The sequence below is a fragment of the Lissotriton vulgaris genome, chromosome 11 (genome assembly GCF_964263255.1).
Source record: "Lissotriton vulgaris chromosome 11, aLisVul1.2, whole genome shotgun sequence".
Lineage (NCBI taxonomy): Eukaryota > Metazoa > Chordata > Amphibia > Caudata > Salamandridae > Lissotriton > Lissotriton vulgaris.
Window position 1 is genome coordinate 1,104,431,746 of NC_141699.1, and position 17,060 is coordinate 1,104,448,805.

The 17,060-nt window shown below is 46.1% G+C and overlaps 1 protein-coding gene across 1 annotated transcript in view; it reads left to right on the top strand.

Annotated features, from left to right (window-relative positions):
* Positions 1 to 17,060, top strand: part of LOC147684240 (uncharacterized) — a 270,590-nt gene that overhangs the window by 249,369 nt on the left and 4,161 nt on the right. The window contains exons 96-103 of the mRNA XM_086944641.1: positions 3,255 to 3,505; positions 4,426 to 4,555; positions 4,821 to 4,989; positions 9,462 to 9,638; positions 12,870 to 13,000; positions 13,624 to 13,823; positions 15,130 to 15,268; positions 16,921 to 17,055. Of these exons, the coding sequence (XP_086800767.1) occupies positions 3,255 to 3,505; positions 4,426 to 4,555; positions 4,821 to 4,989; positions 9,462 to 9,638; positions 12,870 to 13,000; positions 13,624 to 13,823; positions 15,130 to 15,268; positions 16,921 to 17,055 (1,332 nt within the window). The remainder of the gene's footprint in view (positions 1 to 3,254; positions 3,506 to 4,425; positions 4,556 to 4,820; positions 4,990 to 9,461; positions 9,639 to 12,869; positions 13,001 to 13,623; positions 13,824 to 15,129; positions 15,269 to 16,920; positions 17,056 to 17,060) is intronic.

The following is a 17,060-nucleotide window of genomic DNA, read 5'->3' on the forward strand; positions in this document are numbered from 1 at the left end:
CCATCTGTGTGGGTACCATGCCCCGATGAGCCCAGAAGAGCCATCTGTGCGGGTACCATGTCCTGATGAGCCCAGAAGAGCCATCTGTGCGGGTACCATGCCCCGATGAGCCCAGAAGAGCCATCTGTGTGGGTACCATGTCCCGATGAGCCCAGAAGGGCCATCTGTGCGGGCACCATGCCCCGATGAGCCCAGAAGGGCCATCTGTGCGGGTACCATGTCCTGATGAGCCCAGAAGAGCCATCTGTGCGGGTACCATGCCCCGATGAGCCCAGAAGAGCCATCTGTGCGGGTACCATGTCCTGATGAGCCCAGAAGAGCCATCTGTGCGGGTACCATGCCCCGATGAGCCCAGAAGAGCCATCTGTGTGGGTACCATGTCCCGATGAGCCCAGAAGGGCCATCTGTGCGGGCACCATGCCCCGATGAGCCCAGAAGGGCCATCTGTGCGGGCACCATGTCCTGATGATCCCAGAAGAGCCATCTGTGCGGTTACCATGTCCTGATGAGCCCAGAAGGGCCATCTCTGTGTCGGTACCATGTCCGGATGAGCCCAGAAGAGCCATCTGTGCGGTTACCATGTCCTGATGAGACCAGAAGAGCCATCTGTGTGGGTACCATGTCCTGATGAGACCAGAAGAGCCATCTGTGCGGGTACCATATCCTTATGAGCCTAGAAGAGCCATCTATGCGGGTACCATGTCCTGATGAACCCAACAGAGCCATCTGTGCGGGTACCATGCCCTGATGAGCCCAGAAGAGCCATCGGTGTGGGTACCATGTCCTGATGAGCCCAGAAGAGTAATCTGTGCGGGTACCATGTCCCGATGAGCCTAGAATAGCCATCTGTGTGGGTACCATGTCCTGATGAGACCAGAAGAGCCATCTGTGCGGGTACCATATCCTTATGAGCCTAGAAGAGCCATCTATGCGGGTACCATGTCCTGATGAACCCAACAGAGCCATCTGTGCGGGTACCATGTCCTGATGAGCCCAGGATAGCCATCTGCATAGGTTCCATGTCCTGATGAGCCCAGAAGAGCCATCTGTGCGGGTACCATGTCCTGATGAGCCCAGAAGAGCCATCTGTGTGGGTTCCATGTCCCGATGAGCCCAGAAGAGCCATCTGTGCGGGTACCATGTCCCGATGAGCCCAGAAGAGCCATCTGTGCGGGTACCATGTCCTGACCATGTCCTGATGAGCCCAGAAGAGCCATCTGTGCGGGTACCATGCCCTGATGAGCCCAGAAGAGCCATCTGTGCGGGTACCATGTCCTGATGAGCCCAGAAGAGCCATCTGTGTGGGTGCCATGTCCTGACCATGTCCTGATGAGCCCAGAAGAGCCATCTGTGCGGGTACCATGTCCTGATGAGCCCAGAAGAGCCATCTGTGTGGGTTCCATGTCCTGACCATGTCCTGATGAGCCCAGAAGAGCCATCTGTGCGGGTACCATGCCCTGATGAGCCCAGAAGAGCCATCTGTGCGGGTACCATGTCCTGATGAGCCCAGAAGAGCCATCTGTGCGGGTACCATGTCCCGATGAGCCCAGAAGAGCCATCTGTATAGGTTCCATGTCCTGATGAGCCTAGAATAGCCATCTGTGTGGGTACCATGTCCTGATGAGCCCAGAAGAGCCATCTGTGTGGGTACCATGCCCCGATGAGCCCAGAAGAGCCATCTGTGCGGGTACCATGTCCTGATGAGCCCAGAAGAGCCATCTGTGCGGGTACCATGCCCCGATGAGCCCAGAAGAGCCATCTGTGTGGGTACCATGTCCCGATGAGCCCAGAAGGGCCATCTGTGCGGGCACCATGCCCCGATGAGCCCAGAAGGGCCATCTGTGCGGGTACCATGTCCTGATGAGCCCAGAAGAGCCATCTGTGCGGGTACCATGCCCCGATGAGCCCAGAAGAGCCATCTGTGCGGGTACCATGTCCTGATGAGCCCAGAAGAGCCATCTGTGCGGGTACCATGCCCCGATGAGCCCAGAAGAGCCATCTGTGTGGGTACCATGTCCCGATGAGCCCAGAAGGGCCATCTGTGCGGGCACCATGCCCCGATGAGCCCAGAAGGGCCATCTGTGCGGGCACCATGTCCTGATGATCCCAGAAGAGCCATCTGTGCGGTTACCATGTCCTGATGAGCCCAGAAGGGCCATCTCTGTGTCGGTACCATGTCCGGATGAGCCCAGAAGAGCCATCTGTGCGGTTACCATGTCCTGATGAGCCCAGAAGAGCCATCTGTGTGGGTACCATGTCCTGATGAGACCAGAAGAGCCATCTGTGTGGGTACCATGTCCGGATGAGCCCAGAAGAGCCATCTGTGCGGTTACCATGTCCTGATGAGCCCAGAAGAGCCATCTGTGTGGGTACCATGTCCTGATGAGACCAGAAGAGCCATCTGTGCGGGTACCATATCCTTATGAGCCTAGAAGAGCCATCTATGCGGGTACCATGTCCTGATGAACCCAACAGAGCCATCTGTGCGGGTACCATGTCCTGATGAGCCCAGAAGAGCCATCTGTGTGGGTACCATGTCCCGATGAGCCCAGAAGAGCCATCTGTATAGGTTCCATGTCCTTATGAGCCCAGAAGAGCCATCTGTGTGGGTACCATGTCCTGATGAACCCAGAAGAGCCATCTGTGTGGGTATCATGTCCTGATGAGCCCAGAAGAGCCATCTGTGTGGGTACCATGTCCCGATGAGCCCAGAAGAGCCATCTGTATAGGTTCCATGTCCCGATGAGCCTAGAATAGCCATCTGTGTGGGTGCCATGTCCTGATGAGCCCAGAAGAGCCATCTGTGTGGGTACCATGTCCTGATGAGCCCAGAAGAGCCATCAGTGTGGGTACCATGTCCTGATGAGCCCAGAAGAGCCATCTGTTGGGGTACCATGTCCTGATGAGCCCAGAAGAGCCATCTGTTGGGGTACCATGTCCTGATGAGCCCAGAAGAGCCATCTGTGTGGGTACCATGTCCTGATGAGCCCAGAAGAGCCATATATGCGGGCACCATGTCCTGATGAGCCCAGAAGAGCCATCTGTGTGGGTACCATATCCTGATGAACCCAGAAGAGCCATCTGTGTGGGTACCATATCCTGATGAGCCCAGAAGAGCCATCTGTGTGGGTACCATATCCTGATGAGCCCAGAAGAGCCATCAGTGTGGGTACCATGTCCTGATGAGTTTAAAAGAGCCATCTGCATTGGTTCCATGTCTCGATAAGCCTGCTCACTGTGAAATTCTCTTTCAGGGTTTTCCAAATGCTCCATTACTGGAGACCCCCATTACCTGACCTTCGACGGGTTGGTGCATCACTTCCAAGGGGTAGGCACTTACACTCTGGTGCAGAACCCTGCAGACCTTCCGGACCGACTTCAGTCCTTCAACATTGAAGGGAAAAATGAGAAGATGCTTCAAAACTACAAGATTAGTTACATCCAGGAGATCCGGACAGACGTGTACGGCCACTCAGTGCTCTTCAGGCAGAAGAAGAAGCTGCTGGTAAGAGGATGAAGCCGCTTCATTCAAACGCTCCCCATTCGTGTCAGTCTGAGCCCAGAGTGTATGTCTGTTGGTGTGGTTCTCAGAATGTTTACTTCTTTACCTTTCTATATATCTCACATTTTCTCTCCCAAACTTTCCAGTTCTCCTTCTAACTCTACCATTCACCTACATCAGACTTCCCTCTGCTCTTCCTCCTTCTCTACAGCACTAACCAGTTTCTCCCAGTCTTTTGTGTTTGTGTTGTTTTTATGTTTTCAGAGACATGATTTATTTCTAAATGGTTTTTCAAATGATTAAGAAAGAGCACAAAACATTTAAAGGAAATAATGCAAATTTTGGGGGATTTCAAAAGTTTTAGCAGGCATATTCCACCTTGTATGATTCAGCTGTACACCTTCTAAGAGCAGAAGTGAATCCGTGCCCAGGGTGGTAAAGTAGAGAGAACACCCTCAAAATTGCTGTGTGGTTTGGAAAGGGGTTGACATAAAAATATTTTATAGAAAATGGGGTAAGCAAAATATATGGACAAGTTTGAATATGCAAATCCACCCATGCAGCATATTCATGTGTTCTTAAATGAACGTATGATACATAAATGCGTAATAGATATGCATTGGTGGCTTGCAATGTATATAAAGTTCTGAGCTCTGGGACTCTGTGATGTTTGGAATCCCTCCTCATCATCTATACACAGAACATGTTATTGTTCTCTGCTCACCGCACAGCCATCAACATCTACTTAAAGTGCACCATCTACCTAAAGTGCACGACTGTCAAAATCCAATCTTCATCACTTACATGCACTCTTACACACTCCTACATTTCACTCACGTGTGCACTCATCAATTACACCATTTGAGAGCTCTCACTCATCTAGAATGGGTCATTAATAAAATAGTGTCATTTTTTCACCCTAGTTGGACGGAGTAAAAGTGGTCCCTCCAGCCCACCCTCATGAAGGGCTAAAAATCTACCAAAGTTCGACGCGGATCTACCTGGAGACAGATTTCGGTTTATCCGTCAGTTTCGATGGCATTGAAAATGCAGGTGAGAACAGACTCGGTGTGAAGCCCTGAAGTTAGCCGCATGGCAGAAAATTTGTTGTTTTCTTTCCAATCCCAAGGTTCTGGTAAGAATATATGAATCATGCAGTAGACAGGTGAATGACATGCCCATGTGCAGCTGAAAGACTTGTGATCACTGCGTGGCGGTCCAGTTGACGTCCCGCTGGTGACATTCTTGATGCCTTAGCGGTCTGAAGTCATGCTGTGCCAGGATCCTGTGCTGAAGCATCTCCTTGTCGTCACATTAGATATCACCCTGCCGAACACATACAAAAGTAAAGTGGAAGGGCTCTGCGGCAACTTCGACGGGAAGCATAAGAACGACTTCACGCGGCGGGATGGCAAACTAGTGAAGGATGTCGATGACTTTGGAGAAAGCTGGAAGGTGCCAGCGGGGAAAGCTACCCGGAGATTCAGGTATGTGTGGAGCTTCTGGATGGTGAGTGGGCTTGGATTTGGCACGTAAGTGCATTAAGTGACAGTTGACGCACAGTGACACACTTTTTAAGAATGAAGTAAGGGGGATAGCCCTAATCACCCCGCATCCCAAGGGGTAACCAAAACACATTATTAACACAAATTAAATGCGGGAATAAATGGCTGCTATTATTTCATGATTGTTTCAGTTAATCATTGTTCGAAATCAAAATGTCATACATTGTTTATTTAAACAAATCCTGTAGTATTCTCTGATGTTTTTGCACTTGAAGGACCGGGTTTTAGAACCCAGCGGCGTCAGGGAGAATGCCCGATGCCTTCCAGTTCCCCTGCCTTGGCAAACAGAGACACGGGATACCTCTTGATGACTTCAAAGACCAATGTTTATTGGCTGAAACCAGGAACAGAGATCTACGAAGCACACGCGGGTGGTTCGCTAGAGACTGCACAAATTCAATGAGCGGAGCATGGTCTTTTATGCCAAAAATAAAGCCTCAGGCAACATTCCAAATTAACATTGGGTTCATACAAACTGACCAATGACAGTGTGACATTTTGAAAGTAATGTATGACGACAATCCCACTTTCCGTTGTCCAGCCCACCAGAAGTGACCAAGCACATTCCAAATTTCTTGTTCGCTCAGGCCGGACAAACCCATCATAAACCCTCAACCCAAATCAGTGATTATGTTGTTAAGGAAGGAACAGAAACAGTTTGGAAGTGAGATAGAAAGGTGGGAGCAGTGTACCATAAACTCAGGCCTGCCCTACTCTTTGATCTTTATCTGACCAGCTGCTTAACAAGGAACTGGCTCAGCGAGGTCGACCTCGGGCAAGGGAGTCAGTTCGGCCAGGTCATTCAGAAGTCAACTAAGGCATACGTGTCTCAAGGACTCGTTCCTGCCGCAGTCATCGGCCTATGTGAGGGCAACCACACAAAATGGCTGCCACACACAAAATGGAACCCGAAGGTTCGAACGAAATCCCTAAATACGTAGTGTTCTCATTGATCGAATAATGCGAAAACACTCGTACACACTACACTTGTGATTTGCGGTCTTCTGACACCAAAATCGTCTATTTCCGACAACCTTATTCGAATGGGTTCAGAACACCTGAACCAGACCCACAAACTCACGGAACTACACACTAGGAATGCAATACTGTATGGTGTCATTTATAAAACATTCAAATCAAACATTTATACAAATTCAATGCAAAGCATCACAAAAAAGAGCCATACAAAATTTGCCATAAAACCCTTCTTCTTCCAATAGAACTAGAAAGGTTGTGCTTGAAATTTTATGCACAATCGCAGTGACTAATAGTGTATTTTGTCTGTACACGGTTACAAAGTAAAAATTCCTTTCATCGGTATTTGATGATGTGTACAGGGTACTTAATACATGAATGTTATACTTCAAGAATCTTCTTTAGAAGGGTGTCCACGCGTTTCGGCCTTCAAATTTTAGGTATCTTCAGGACAAATGAAAGAAGGAGCACATTGGAGAAAAAGAGAAAACCGTGAAGCCTGACCAGCCAGTGGCCCCTATTCCAAAGCCTTGGAGGATCAAAAAAGTATCCCTTACTTCTAGTAGGATTCCTAGTCATAGTAGGGACTGGACACGCACATCATTATACACAGCCTGGCAGGCTCCAACTTAGCGCCTCGCTGTTGAGGAGGGAAACGTAATCCCTTCTGAATCCGGGAGCAGAGGAACTACTTGGGAGTCAGTCACCCATGTCAGGAGCGCCAGCTAGAAGCCTCGCCTGTGGGGAGAGTAGCTTAATCGCTTGTGAAGCCGCGAGGGTGACTTCGGTATCCTGGATGGTACAGTCTGTGGTTCACGTGTCTTCAGTATTCATTAAACATTTAGCATTGGGTATACCTTTTAGATTCAGGTCTCTTTAGGCCTCTGGCGGCTTCGTTGATGTCATTTAGGGGTAGCCCTACTGATATTCCCCTACTGCTTTGAGTTTTAACATTTGCCATAATATCTTGTCCAGAATATCGAATACTAGAACATTGTGAGAGTAAGTATATGAGGGTTACTCTGTTTAACTCCACATCATACGCAACTAATAAACAAAAAACTGCATATTACCGTGTGTGTGTATGTGTATGTATATACACACACACCACACAGCTACCCAGAGTGTAATATACAATTTATTACCACTCTTGAACAAAAGTTAACCAAAAAACAAGATACAGGTGGTGTAGTTTGAGAAGTATGGTAGGATACCACGTGACTATTTTTGGAGTTGTTTTCCTGTGTCAAAGTGATTGTTACATGCAACAATGATGCACAGAAATTTTGTTTTCCATGTCAAGTATGCTGCACTGTGGTAATTATCTTGAATTTCAACTTTGCACTGCAGTAATAAATATCTGAATGTTTGTATAGTGGTATAGTTGCTCTAAACACATTTATTTTCCCTGCAAAGAAAATCAATTTGGGTACATGCCACAGTTAGACCTGCATGTACATTATATATAGTGGCAAACACAACACATTTAGTGGCAGTTTCCAATATGTAGTTTAGTCACACTTTCCATTGAAATGACATGTTTTGATTCCCATTTACCTCTGGCCCCCATTGTAGGATCTGCTCAAATGTGGCTCTTGCTTAGTGCTGTCAACTGAGGTCCAACATTCCAAATTTCATGCAGTTTGGTGACTGAACTTAAAGTGAAGAGAGGGTGAAACACATGTCTTCCTTTAGCCCCTCATAGAAATGTTGCTCGTATCTACAAGCGGAACCACTGAACTGATTTACACAAACTGGGCATGAAAATAGAACTTTACGAGCCTGCACTTTGGTATAAATCTGTTCAGTAGTTTTTGAGATGTAAGCATTTGAAAAAGTGGCGAGTCATCACTTTTGAATAGCTTCTTTGTTATAAAGGCATTCGTTGCTTTGCTTATAACTTCAGAACTGTTTCACAAACATGCATGAAATTTGGCTGACACAAGGGGTCTATCTACAAAGTAAACTTTTGAGCAAATCTATATGCATAAATTTACTCTTATACTTTTGAGTAACTTTACTATTTTGGGATATTCACCATTTACAATTATGCATTTGATCAAAATTGTGAACGTATGTTTCGCCACACCCTGAATATACGGGGTGGAGCCTATGTTAAGAGTGTGAACTTACTACTTGTAACTTTTCACATGGAGGTGGAGAGAGTATTGGAAAAAGTTTAAAAGTATATTAATGTTTATTTTTTTTAATGGAAAAAAGTACAGGAACTCAGTACTGAGTACTGGTATCCCTGGATCATCATGCCCAACCTCTACTGGCCTCTATGACCCATCACTGAGCCAATGCCAAAGAGCGCCCACAGACCGTATTTCCAGTATGTGCCGGTGCTGGCTGCGGCTGCCAACCACTATATCCTGTGTATATCCTGTGTGCCGCCACTTTGGTGTACCATGGCCTCCTAGTTATAATGTCCACCCCTTGCTGCAGCACATGAATCATTAGCATGCAGTTATACTGGGACCTCTTGAATGACATGTCCAGTGCCCTGCAGTGTAGCAAAACTTTGCAGGTGATTATGACCAATGTCCCGCTGTGCTGCAACAAGCGAGGCGGGACTAGCGTACTGGGGCTGGCGGTCTTCTCAGTACATAGGAGCCGTCAGTGTAATTCTGTGGGGCTCCCCCATAGATCACTGTACCCCTCTCCTGCCTCATCAGCGGGGGGCACAATTACATGACCCATCTCTGGACATAGGTTGGGCCTCATCAGCGGGGGGCACAGTTACACGACCCATCTCTGGACATACGTTGGCCTCATCAGCAGGGGGCACAGTTACACGACCCATCTCTGGACATACTTTGGGCCTCATCAGCAGGGGGCACAGTTACACGACCCATCTCTGGACATACGTTGGGCCTCATCAGCGGGGGGCACAGTTACACGACCCATCTCTGGACATACGTTGGGCCTCATCAGCGGGGGGCACAGTTACACGACCCATCTCTGGACATACGTTGGGCCTCATCAGCGGGGGGCACAGTTACATGACCCCTTCTGAACATACGTTGGGCGTCATCAGTGAGGTGCTCAGTTACATAACCCCTCTCTGGACATACGTTGGCCTCATCAGCGGGGGGCACAGTTACATGACCCATCTCTGGACATACGTTGGGCCTCATCAGCGGGGGGCACAGTTACATGACCCCTCTCTGAACATACATTGGGCGTCATCAGTGAGGTGCTCAGTTACACAACCCCTCTCTGGACATACGTTGGGCCTCATCAGCGGGGGGCACAGTTATAGGACACATTTCTGGGCATACCAGTTGCATCTCAATGAGAACCTCAAAAAAGTCATGGGTGCATGCATCTCCTTTTGGACTGCTCCACACCTGTTAATTTAAGTGACTCAAAGAATCATGGCAGGTGGTCATAAGTCATGTTCTCTTTCATTGCAGGCGAGAAGTTATTCCGGATGACCCTGATGTTGGGGAGTTGAACACTGGATTCTTCAACAACTGCTCGGAATCTGAACTCTTGCGCGTGAACAGCACTGCCTACTGTGGTCGCCTCATCGATGCCAGTGGCCCCTTCGTAGCCTGTCATCAGCACATTGATCCAGACCTGTATCATAAGTAAGTGCTAAGTGCTGGGCCTCAAGGCACTCTCAGCATGGGCTGCTTCACCCCAGACTATTGTCCTTCTGATTGCTGAACCTCAACAATGTTAGTATTCATTGATATGCGCTTGTTTGTATGGATTGTTTATTGAGTATGGGCCAGGTTTAATGTCATCTAGGCGCTATTCAACATGGCGAGGAATGGGGTCCTGTTGGGAGAGCATAATCTGGAAAGTACAAAGGGCTTTGCATTCTGTCTTCTACACTTTTAAAAAAGTTGGTACCATACTAAACCGCAGACTCCGAGGAACCTTCCAGCATCCTGTAATCCTCCAAATGGGGCATAACTTATTTTATTTCGAGATGTTTTAAAATATCGCTCTGATTCTGGAATTCATCCTTTTTACCAAAGGATCTTCGTTAATATTAATAAACACGGAATAGTCATACCTACATGCCTGAAATGTTTAAAAACAAGAGAAAAACCTCTCCCTTTAAAAGCCTATGAACACACAACATTTGTGGTACACATTGTAGCTCCTTTTAAAGTGTTATATGTAAGAAAATTACCCAACATTCCATAACAAATGTAAAATGGAGTAAAGAACAACCACCAGCTTCACTATTCAACCACAGTTTTCCCTTTCCCCTATTAATTACCATAAATAGAAGGAAAATATTGTCATAAGCATTATGCTAGCATGGAGAACAGGCATTGGCAAAACCAGTTGGTCTATCATTACTGTGCGGGTACAGAACGTTTTACATTGCCAGTTGTAGCTTGCATATACATCCACTGTAGCTACAATGATCCCAAGAAGGCCATCTATGCATGCGCCTGCATTCTCCTACACCAATGGCCATCTTGGACTGTGTTTTGTCGTAGTATAACGCAAAGTAATTGCATGATGACTGGAGTGTATAAGCACACTTGCAGGTGCATCAGCAGCCATTTTGCAATGTTTTTGTTATAGTTGGAAGAAAAATATTCTGCAATGGCCGAACCATGCCTTTACACTCATTCAGATGTGAGTGCATGTAAAGGGCGGCCTATTTGCTAATATTTTTATTATTTATTATTATAAATTGACCATTCTAAGATGGCCCGCAACCATTTTCTAATGGTAAACTGAGAATTAAGGCATTTGCTGGATGCTGTACAAATGTGCATACATGAGTTGCACAGTAGCAGTGTGCAGCTGTGTTGCCATCGCAGAGAACAATTACAATAAAAGGAATGGACATTGGCAAGTGAGAAAGAAATCACTGAGATGGTCAGACTATTGGGAGGCAGTTGTTGGAAGCAACATTTAAGAGATCTGGTGGGGGGAAGGCAGAGACAGAAGTAGAAAACGGAAAAGTAAAGTTCTCCCAATGAGGTGCTAACAGGGAAAAATATAGTTAACTCACCTGAGGAGCAGAAAGATGTAACTCATCCAATTGGAAACAGAGTAAAGAGGAAATGTACCAAGGGTTGAACAAACATAAAAATAAGGATGAAACCCAATCAAGAATGAGCATGGACCTAAGATAGACAAGAAAGCCATCCAATCATGAGGCTGCTGCTGATTCAAAGCCCACTACAGGTCTCACACAATAGGTCCTCAACAGGAGGCTATTAAAACTGTCTGCAGGTAGGACCCAAGTTATTTAATTCTGTCTTATGAACTTGCACTTTTCTAACATGCAGCAGAGGGATGGATAACGTTCCCTTTTCAAACTTAGTCAGAAGGATCCCAAATTAATGGCCTCTGTCACATCTTTTTTACTTGAAATGTATTCTTCAAACTAGTTGTTTTGCTTTTCATGGCTGTTAAATAGACTCCTGAGAGGTACATTTTATTTCACTCAATGTTCTTTTCTTGATTTCCCTTAATATTTTGTATACCCCTTTTTCTGACAGGAATTTGAATCTTTGCGAGATATCATATAGTCAGGTACCAGGTGGTTTTGTATTGTTTTGTTCAGATTCCTCCTTTGATATCAATTCTGTGAAAATGTTGAACTAAAATACTGCAGAACTGGTCATAACCATTATTCTAGAGTATATCTGGATCCCAAGCCAAAGTGAGGCTCAGTGCAGAAACTTGGCCATGGAGGGAAATTGCTACTATCGAAACCTTGCTCCATCCCCCCCCCCCCCAGTGATATCTTGAAGGTCCTCCTGACTTTTCTTGCTATTTTACCACCATGTGTCATGGTCAAGGAAACTCTGCCACCATCGAGAGTGTCACGTGGTCCATGGTATATTGACGTAGGGATGCAACACCGTGTCTGTACCATAATACTCAATCCTCAGCCAAAACGTACCCGTTGCGAAGACGATGATATTTTGCATTGAATCAACAAAGTATTATTAGCTTCCATGCCGGGCATATTTTACTTCTTAATTACTATAGTTCTGATATACAATTAGCGGACAAGGTATTCCGTCTGTCAGATCCTCAGTACTCAGCTCTATTCTGAGTCAAGTGGACCGTCCGATTTCTAATGGTGGTTCTCTTACGAGTTCGGCCATTGATAAATTTACTCTTATGGCACAACGGAGTAGGGGGCATCAGATTAAGAATGTCCGTCCATTCTATTAGAATACAGATGGGTTGATATAAGTGGTGATCTTGTAATTTGGTGGGGTGGGGTGGAAATCCAGCCGGGTGGCAGAAGAGATGATCTCCACTAGACTGACAGACGGCCTGACTACCACTGCAATTATTTAGATGTCTTTATCCAAGAGTCACATGTTTACAAAGTCACTAACATGCCAGAAACCTCCCAGAACAAACACAAGTTTAGGTGGTGAAATATTTACACCCCCAGTAACTGCCTGGTGCAATGAAGTCCATTCGCCCCTCCATATCAGCAGGTCAAACCTGCCAGAGTGTAACTGCAGGGACATTGAATATTGTGTGGGAGGCACAAAAGTCCATGTTATTCCTATTTACTGACAATATAGATGAGTAGTTGGTATTTATCCTACACAATTATTTCTGAACCCCACTGAGGACTCGTAATCAGGCCCTTAGACAGCATTTGGGATGTTTATAAACAAAGCTAAGGCTATGTCATCCTATAGCAACATCTACTTTCTCTTCTCCTCTTTCAAGACTCTGCAGTTTATCACTTACTCCATGACTGCCCACACAATCACAGCGCCTCTCTCCACTTGATTAGGAGAGGGTGGAAAGGAAGAGACATCTACAGGGCCTTTTGAGTCCTTTAAAAGAAACTTGTCCTTCTGTTTCTACAGGAACTGCCTGTTTGACATGTGCATCGCTTTGGAGAGCAGAGACCTATTTTGTGAAAGTTTGCAGCAATATGCACTGGCATGCCAGGAGGTGAACGTCGTGCTGGGCAACTGGAGGAAAGACGCACAATGCGGTACGTACACTATGAGTTAGTGGACACCGAAGTCATTGTATTTTGATAGTCTCACTCTAGAGTGTGAAATGAATGAATGTCTTCTTGCACTTCTTAAATTAAAGATATTTGTTTTACAGGGAACAGGTAATTAAAGCTCATAGATATCAGCAGGACATGTGGATACCCGCTCTTAGTAGCGAAGCGTGCCTGATATATAAACAACTGCACCCCAACCCTTTCAGTCTTTCACAAACCCTTGCCAGCGACGTCACATATGTCTGACCTCACTAGCACTCTTCCTGCTTCTGAAGCAATTGACTATTTCACCGACAGCAAATTGACTCGCATTAGTCGTGTCGGGCCTTTGAGAGTTAACAAGTCTCTCACCTGACATGACTGGCTTGTCTTCTGAGGTTAGGATCTGTCACCTGAAATATAACTGACTCAGCTCTTAGTGCCTCGACTTTTCATAGAGATGTGTCAGAAAAAGTGTCTCAGGGTTTGTGCAGGGCAGAATTTGTCTGCTGAGAGGTGGTGCTTCTTAAGAAAGGAGCCCTACAGGACACAGCTATCTGTTGAAACCTTGTGGTGCATTGCAGTCCCAGCCAGCCTTACAAATAATGTCTGTTTCCTTTTTCCAGAGATGGCCTGTCCTCCGCACAGTGAATACAGCAGTTGCATGACCGCCTGCGCCGCCTCATGCAGTGACATGGCCGCTCCCTCGGAGTGCGAGTCGCCATGCCTGGAGGGCTGCCAATGTCTCCCTGGATACGTTCTAAGCGAAGAAGATTGCGTGCCCTACAAAGAGTGCGGTTGTACATACCTGAACAAGTACTACAAGGTAACCAAACTCAACCTCTTACCTCAACCTTTCACCAGGAGTTTGAGCAGTTACATGTCATCCTCTTTCCTAGACTTTCTGGTTGAAAAATGACTCATAATATCACTTGGTGCTTTGCTAATATGATAACTCACTCAAACAGCTCAATTCACTTCAGCATCATTTGAGCATTTAGGGAAATAGATTTGTTTATTTGTGTGGTCAAGCATAGCAGTTCTGTGGAAGTGGTGGGAAGCTGACTATAGAAAGAAGTTGTTTATGGGTGTACACAATGTTTTACTTGCGTTTAATATGAAGCCTCATAATATCACCTTTCTAAACCTTTCCTGTATATTCCAATACTCTTAGGGTTTCAGATGTTTTTTTAGTGACTACAGACACTGGCAAAAATAAAACAAATTAGGATTTAAATTGGGTGTATTTGATTTGACAACTTTGGGATTTCAGTGACAAAGTAAAAGAAGTGAAGAGATTTTGAGGTGGTTGAGTCCTGAGGTTTGGCATTTCACTTGGATTTCAGGAGACTGTTATGAAGATATTAATTTTGAGGTATCTTATAGTCATCCATGTTTAACCAGAAAACTAGAGAAGTTTGAAAACTGACATGTTACTCCATTATATCCTGTGGATTTACATTTCGTCAGGCGGGATGTCCCTCAACAATTGTGATGGAGGAACGCATCCACCGAGGTCTAAATCTTGCCCTTAGTATTATTAGGGAGCAGGTGTGTAGATGTGTGCTTCTTCCGCCTGGTTGTATGTTTTTTTTTTCTTTGAATGGGTGTTGCTGTAAAGCAACTCAAGCTGTAGTAGTGTGGGGAGCTGTAGAAGCCGTGGAAGAGATCAAGCAAGATTCTCAAAGAGAGACTGAGTCTGGCCAAGGCAGATCTTTCATCTACCCTGTGGAAAGCTGAAGTGAGACTGAGTACAGCCAATCACCTTACCGTTCCTCCTCTGAAACTGTTCCAAATATGAAGACAGGCAGTCTCTAGAACCTAAAATGGATCTTTGTGCATAGAGCATATAGTGGTTGCTTTAGTATTTACAGTGCAGAACTGGCAACATATGAGACGACTCCAGTGGGCCCGACTATGTCTGAGGTCCCCGGTCGTTTAATGACGCAAGCCAGTCAGGTTTGCTCCATGTTTTCTGACAACCTGCCTTTATTGTTGTTAGTGAGCTCTGCAATGTACCTTTCATAAATGCTTGCCAGCTGCCTCAGAACTTATGTTTTACATTTAACTTTGATAAAATGCTTATCCATGAAATGTGTCATATATTTGTCTCCAACTGTCTTCCTCTTAAGGCTGGTGAGACCTTTGTGACGGACGACTGCTCGCAGACCTGCACATGCACAGACAGCTCCTCCGTGGCCTGCTCCAGGATTGCCTGCAGACGAGGGCAGATCTGCGCCATTTCAAACTTTACTCGCGGGTGCTTTGTCTGTAAGTATGACTGTCAGCCGTCAGTCTCTGAAGCAGGAGTTTCAATTCAATGTCTCAATAAATTCCAGATCAATGCACGCCTATTGCCTGTCAATGCAAACATCTGATCTTTGTTGAAATCTGTTAAGGGATTTTATTGCCGATATTGGACATCATAATCTTCGGTGAATGGTTGTGGGCTATGGCAGATTCATCTTCTTCCTTCCCATCACCTTGGGCGGTAGGACACTTGATTGCCTTCTCCCACATGGCCAGATGTAAGGCCTTCTACGGGGTTTGCAGAAGGACTTACTCTGGCCATGAGATAGCTGGCACTGTGCTGTTGCTCACCTTGTCTCCCCGTTGCTAGCTTCACTAGCTCCCAGTTCAGATATAAATTCACTGAAAGGACCCCTGTTGCTGTCCCAGAGTGCTTTATTCTTGGCATACCTCCTCGCCTCTCTCTCCATTAAGAGAATGCTCTGTTCCACCTCCAGAGCTCATCTATTTGTACATTTCCCCACTCCCGAGAGGATCGAAGGCTGTTTTCATTCCCGGTTTCCAAGCTCTGAAATCACCTTCTGCCTTTCTTAGGAGCGCAAGCCATTCCCTTCTCTTAGGAAGCTTCTGAAAACTGGACTCTTGCCTGTGAACACTAGAGAAGTCCCTCTGGCATCTGTGATTCCTTCTTCTGGTGCCAAGACACTCAAGCCCCTTAGCAGTGTGGTTTACATATCTCCCAAACAATGATGAAACAACATCATCAATTCCCAACAAAAGGATCACAAGAATCAGGGATTACTTGGATCACACATCTACTTTGACTTCTCCCATTGATTGAGAACTGTGAGATGAGGAGTTAGATGCAATACTTCTGTGTCTACTTTGAGTAATCAAGCTAAAATCTTGACAGTAAACCTGGATGTCAGCATTGGATTCACAATTCTCCGTAGACCGCGTTGGCACCATCATGCAGGTGATGTCACATTTCTTGGCCTTTATTCCACAATATTGTGGTGAGTCAATAGATTAATGTTTCAGTGACGCCACCACCCAGAGGTGTAGAAATGAGGCTAGCAGAGCTCACTCGACATCATGCGGGCACCACTCATCAGCCAGGCTATCTTGAATCCAGTGGCAAAGTGAGCAAGGGACCCACGTCTGGGCATACCCTGCCAACTTAGGGCAAACAAAGCAAACTCAAGGAGATGATGGGCCTAGTGCTAAAGCTTTTGAAACACTCACACACAGTCAAAGATCTGGGTTGAATCCATCATCATTCTTTGCTCATCATACCACCCCAGTTCAGACCCAGCTATATGCAAATCAGTCTTGACCCTGTACCTCATGGGAACAGTCCAGGCCGAACTGCCAAGCCATGTCTTCCCTGGACGAGAAACGAGCATCCTGGGACCGGTTTCGGGGTAACACAAAAAGCTGTGTGCCACTGCATTGCTCACACACACACACAGAGCTTTGTTTGTTCTTACCACATGTGTCTGTGTGCATGCATGTTCATGTATGTGCATGCTTGTGAGTGACTGTATATGTACATATATTTGCAGCACCAAAGAAAGGAGACCATAATACATTATTGATTCATACAAATATTATGATGAAGTTTGGAATTGTGTTGACCTAACATTTCATATCTTTGTTCCAATGTCCTGCAGCGGACCCCTGCCTGGAGAATCCGTGCCAGAACGGAGGAGAGTGTGTTAAGGAACAAGTAGAAGCAGACAACGCAACCACCATATACTGCCGGTGTCGCAACCAGTATGAGGGCTTCTACTGCGAAAAAGAAAAGGGTAAA